Source organism: Etheostoma spectabile, chromosome 22 (genome assembly GCF_008692095.1).
Source record: "Etheostoma spectabile isolate EspeVRDwgs_2016 chromosome 22, UIUC_Espe_1.0, whole genome shotgun sequence".
NCBI classification, from domain to species: domain Eukaryota; kingdom Metazoa; phylum Chordata; class Actinopteri; order Perciformes; family Percidae; genus Etheostoma; species Etheostoma spectabile.
The window spans coordinates 13645814-13651545 of record NC_045754.1 but is presented as its reverse complement, the minus strand read 5'-3'; the positions used below and the strand labels follow the sequence as shown (position 1 = coordinate 13651545).

Below are 5732 nucleotides of genomic sequence, written 5' to 3'. Positions count from 1 at the left end.
GAAAAGTGCTTTGGTGTTGCTTTAAGGGGAGCGGTTAATGTTGGAAACCAAAAGTGTTGCCTAGTTTGGTCGGAAAGAGACAAACAAATCTGGCTGGGATGCTATGAGTCAACTTGATGAAGGGCGAGGGCTAGTGCTCGCTGCAGACTGTGGTTCAGTCTTTCTCCTCGACCCCGATGACAAGCCAGATGGGAACGAGCTGTGAGGTTAGGCTGCTGCTCTCCCCATGTTATTGCTACCATGTGTTGGGTAGACATGTTTATGAACAAGCTGAAAAGCAAGAAAATGTGGTCCTTAGTGGTCAAAACACGTGCATCATGCATTGCTGTTGACTTTCAGCAGTGAATGTATCAGGGGAACTGGAGGCAGAGCCACAATGTCAACTCCTCATTTTCTGATCTCTAGTGACAGGTAATTTGGTTTTCTTCCCTTTGGAATTGTAAGCAATTAACCTACCAAAAGCTCCATTGTGCAATATTGAATATTCTCATTTCGTAATGAATTCAAAACTGGTGCGAGACAATGTTCACATATATGCTTTGGTGACTGGCAAAGTCTAACAGAATTCTGTCAACTCATTGAACTAAATGTCACTTCTTTCAACACACAGTGGCATTGTTATATACTTAATGTATTACAAAATCAAAACCTCATGTACCACCAGACGTGAAAAAACACTTGCTGATGTCATCCCACATTATGCCTAATAATAGCAATAATAATCCATAACAAACTTTAAAATCTTTTAGGCTTTAGCTATCAGTGCCGAGTTTTTTTCTCCATTAACAGCAAGCTTACTCTTTCTGCAGGCGATGGTGAAGTACAACCGCATTGAACTCCTCAACCACCCTGTCTGCAAAAAGTACCTAGCAATGAAGTGGTAAGTATTCGTGATTTGACCCTCAGAGAGTGACCTTTCTCACTCTGATATTTTGAGACTACTGACCATGTTGTGAGCATTATTTACCTTGAATGTAATTATTCCAGTTGTAAAGCCTTCTTTGTTTTAATCCACAGGTTTGCATATGGGAGCACAGCTCATGTGCTCAACATGTTTATGTACCTGATGGGTCTTCTGCCCCTCACTCACCTGATAGTGACTCTGAGGCCCACTCTGAACACCACTGACACGGGCGAGCACATCATTATGATGGTGCCCACATCTTTCATACAGGTTACTAACGGCCATGATGTTGGCATATTTTAAGTTCCAAAATGTATCAACATTTGTCATTATGATGCAATCTCTCTAGATAACTTAAATCTCACTATCCCTCATTTTTCAGCAAAGTCTGTTCTTGTCCTTCTGTATGGTGATGGTCTTGGTCATGAACTTCTACTGCATAGCGAAGGAATTGGTGCAGATATCACAACAGGTACTGTTACACAAGCTCACATGATGCATCTGCTCATAAATCTGTTCAGCACCAGGCCTGCGGAGGCACACTAGCAATCAGGTGTGATGGATGAGCACGATTACTGAATGACCACATCCAGAGTGTCACCACCACACTTTACCGTCCTCATTTTTGATTCTAACTATAAGAAACACTTCCCCATTGCACGTTCAGTGATATAAAGTTAAAGTCTTGTTTGCATGGTTGTTTAAGTGAAATCTTGTGCACTTGCAGAACATTTGGTTGCGAGTACATCAGGCAGGAAGCTCTGTTGAATGACGTTGCCATGTATCTGCAAGGTTGTTGGTCTGTCTGATTATTTTATATTTTTGTTGATTTTTCTTTCCTTGTCACTACAAGCGCTGGAATTACTTCAAGGATTATTCCAACCAGAGTGACTGGTTTTCAGCAGTCCTCTCTCTTCTGTTCATCATTCCCACCATGCTCAATGTAGAGGGTTCTTTACAATGGCAAGCAGGGGCGTTGGCAGTTTTGAGCTCCTGGATTGGATTTCTCCTTTATCTCCAAAGGTGTTTTTTCACACTGACTTAATAGTGCCATTTCAACATAAGGTGTTTTTGATGATGTGGAAAGGCCGCTAACTTTTATAATCTCCTGTTTCTCCAGGTTTGAGGGCGTAGGCATCTATGTTGTGATGTTTTGGGAGATCATGAGGACACTGGTCCGTATAGTGATGCTGTTCGTGTACCTGATGTTAGCATTCAGTTTGGCATTTTATGCTCTAATGCTCAACCAGGTAGGAGAAGAAAACGAATAAGTGTATTTCACAAAATGTTAAACTGATGTTTCTTTAAACTGATGTTGGTGTTAGACAACAAGGCCACGTAATCATTTTCTGCAGAGTATGAATGTCACTAGCAAATATTATGGTGATTAGGCCAATACATATCCTACGAATTTGAGCTACTGACACCCCCATCTTTATGCCTCACTGTAATGGGATAGACATGTTTTGTCATGCACTGTTTGTGTTTGGCATACACTCACTGCATGCTGTGTGCTGCATTATACTGTACTGTTGTTATAATTGTTAAAGAACAGATTTGGGGCATTTGGATATCAACATTAAGCTAATGCATGTTTTTATTATAACAAATTGTTTTACACCTCTTTTGCTACAGGGTTAACTATGACAGCTAAAGCTGGTATTCTCTTTTACCCTTAGAAAGAGTTTGACACCGTGCCGCTCTCAGTGATACAAACCTTTGTGATGATGGTCGGGGAACTCAACTACCAAAACAACTTCCTGGACACTTATCTGAAGAATGAGCTTCCTTTTGGTATCCTGACTTATATCATTTTTGTGCACTTTGTTTTGCTCATGCCAATACTGCTGGTGAACCTGATGGTAAGCATGCTCTGACAGCCTGTCTTTTTGCATCCACTCCTTACGGACATCTACTTCTCACATAAAAGCTGCTAAATAACATGGTTCTCATTTGTTTTTGGCTGTGTTGTAGATCGGTTTAGCAGTTGGAGATATTGCAGAAGTACAAAGAAATGCTGCCCTAAAAAGAATAGGCATGCAGGTTAGTACTGTATTTATGGACATAGCTTGTATTTTCCTGCTTGTTCTGTGCTTGCCCATTCTGCCATGGACAAATAACCAGAAGCACAGTAGATGAGGCTGCGGTATCTTGTCCTTGAGGCCTTTTTACATGTTGACTCACAACATGTTTAATAAAATAAGATTTCAATATAAGCACAGCCTGTTCAATAAAGGCAACATTATTGTATGAAAAGGCTGAAGTGACTTAAGAATATGAGTAATTACACTGGTTTAGCTTACTGTAAGAATGTGTAACCTTTGTCATACTGCTCTTCAAAATTGCACCTCTGACTGAATAAATTAATTTCTGGTTGCAGATTGAGCTCCACACTGCTCTGGAAGACAAGCTGCCTTATTGGTTCATGAAACGAGTGGACAAACCCTCCCTCACCATTTATCCCAATCGACACTGCTCCAGGGTATGCTTAAAAAACAGATACTGTACAACAGGGGTCATAAACTACATTTTTCTATAGGATATATATATATAGGATATAGGATTTTTCTAAGTGGACACTGTGGGGCCTAGACTTTACTTATGAGTGTGAACATCAATAATGGTAGAACTGAAGAGGCTACTGAACTAGAAATTGCTCTCAGATCTCCACCAAGGAAGCAGTTCACTGAGGAGTGATGGTCAAAATGTGTGTAAAAGGAAACGTCATTGTAGTGGATACGCTCTAAGAATGGCACGCTCAAAGAGCCTGCACTGTTATCCCAAATTAGTTGACTTTACTTACTGGTGAACAGGTCGAGTTGTATAAACAAAGAGCAGTATGTTGGTAGTAGACAAATCAAGTTTACATTAGCAGTCATCACTAAAATTCATTGCTAAACAAATTTTTTTCTGAAGCCATGTTGTCTAAAATAAGCATGTTAAGTTCAAGCTTTAGTACCTAACTTTTTGATATTAATGAACGCCCGTTACATTCAAGCCATTGTCCAAAGAGTTGATAAAAAGCTAATTAAGGCTATCAGCGCTACACAACTCTTTTTGCATTTCTCAGTATGGCTATGTTTAGAAACTGGTTTCCGGTGACTTCTGTGTGCAGTAAATCAAGTGAAGATAATTACTCCTTATGAAGAGTCCATTGTGTTTTTCTAATCCTCCGTGTCCTTCTTGGCGACTAGCAACTGTGCGGAGGAGGGTTAGGGGTGGTGCGCAATCACGGAAGGCTTGTATCATGTGGATGCACCGACAGTTTTCAGTTTTGTTGTCATTACTTAGAATTCCTCATGGGGGAGACAACAAAAAGGAACCATAGCTTTAAACATGCAAAGAAATGTAAATATAAAACACTTGGGCACTTACCACTACAAAAGAAATAATTAGTTAAACATAAACATTCTTTATTTTCCTTCATGTCAGTATGACTTTAGGAATAATGTATTCAATGCATTTGTTCCATAACAGCAATTGTTTTAGGGGTAACATTCAAATATAGAGTCAAAAAAGTTACATATGCTAAATACCAGAACTCATTATCATTTCCGGGCTTGAAGCTTCGACGGGCTGTATGTGGCCCCCAGAGGCCTCAAGTTGATGATCGCTGCTGTATAACACTTTGATTTATCTTTGTAACTTATATCAGTTCCTTTTTTTTAATCCTTTCCACTTTTTGTTGACAGAACTATATAAAGCAATTATTCACAGGTGAGGAGGAGACAAATGATGCCTGGAATCGTCTGCAGGTCAAATCACAGAGCTGCACCGTGATAGAGAATGAGCTCAAAAAGCAGAAGCTCAGGTAAAGCACTCATGGGTACACAATATGATAATCACATGAGAGTAGGCTTTATATTCCTGGAATAATACAACTCTACTTGCTACTGATGTTATGGAATTCTTTGTTATAATAAAAAGGAACTACCATAAGTAAGGCAACAACTACATCAAGCCATTTGCAGTAATAGTAGTTTTTGATGCATGAGCGGCTCCTAGTGGTTACAAAAAATAAAGACTGTGACCACTGACCATTCCTGTCTATTGTAAACACGTGGAACCACTCAGCACTGTTATCCTCCAAAACGTGTTGATGAAGACTATCTTTGAGAGACAAAAACTAATGTTTTCTTCCTCAGGATGAAAGAGATGTCAAGCATGATGGAGAAGCAACACAACCTCCTGAAGCTCATCATCCAGAAGATGGAGATCTCCTCAGAGGCGGACGAGTGCGACGGCCCTGTGAACATCAGAGGCAAAATGTGGCCGAGTTTAACTCAGGTTAAACCCAAAGGACATAGCGTGTCGCGTTGGGTCCCACTGCTGAAGGCCATCGAGTCAAAAAAAAAGTGAAGAGGATAAGACAAATAAAACATCTTAACCTACAGTAGGAACAACCATACAATACACACAGTGAATTATCACTACATTGTTATTAATTGTAGCTTTAAATGGAATCGTTATGTGACTTCTGCACAATGCAATTCATTATATTAAGATTTACAACTCATATCCACCTATTGTATATTGCAACAGTTCATTTAATTTTGTGTTCAGTTGTGTGGTTTGATATTGATACTGTGCATGATATTACAGTACTGTATTCTAAATGTTTTCATTGTAGCCTGAAACACTAAGTTACACTCCTGAAATACTGATTTACAAATGTTTGAAGTTCTTTTTGTGGTGTGCATACAGTGTTGCCATACTTCTTATATGCACATGAATATTAATTGCATGTTACTGTAATTTCAACATCAAAAAACTATCTATACCAATATACCATTTTGTCAGAAGCATATAGATAGATAGATAGATAGAT

The 5732-nt window shown here is 39.3% G+C and overlaps 1 protein-coding gene across 3 annotated transcripts in view; it reads left to right on the top strand.

The window, feature by feature from the left end:
- trpa1b (transient receptor potential cation channel, subfamily A, member 1b) overlaps positions 1-5732 on the top strand; it is a 19242-nt gene that overhangs the window by 13369 nt on the left and 141 nt on the right. For 2 of the 3 annotated variants that reach the window (XM_032504250.1, XM_032504248.1), the window contains exons 19-28: positions 810-880; positions 1018-1174; positions 1287-1376; positions 1758-1927; positions 2025-2154; positions 2584-2766; positions 2879-2947; positions 3285-3386; positions 4597-4715; positions 5050-5732. The exon at positions 5050-5732 is cut by the window's right edge and continues 141 nt beyond it. In XM_032504250.1, the coding sequence (XP_032360141.1) occupies positions 810-880; positions 1018-1174; positions 1287-1376; positions 1758-1927; positions 2025-2154; positions 2584-2766; positions 2879-2947; positions 3285-3386; positions 4597-4715; positions 5050-5263 (1305 nt within the window). In that variant the 3' untranslated portion in view covers positions 5264-5732. Of the gene's footprint in view, positions 1-809; positions 881-1017; positions 1175-1286; positions 1377-1757; positions 1928-2024; positions 2155-2583; positions 2767-2878; positions 2948-3284; positions 3387-4596; positions 4716-5049 lie in introns of those variants that run through there. The other variant, XM_032504251.1, reaches the window with a different exon arrangement.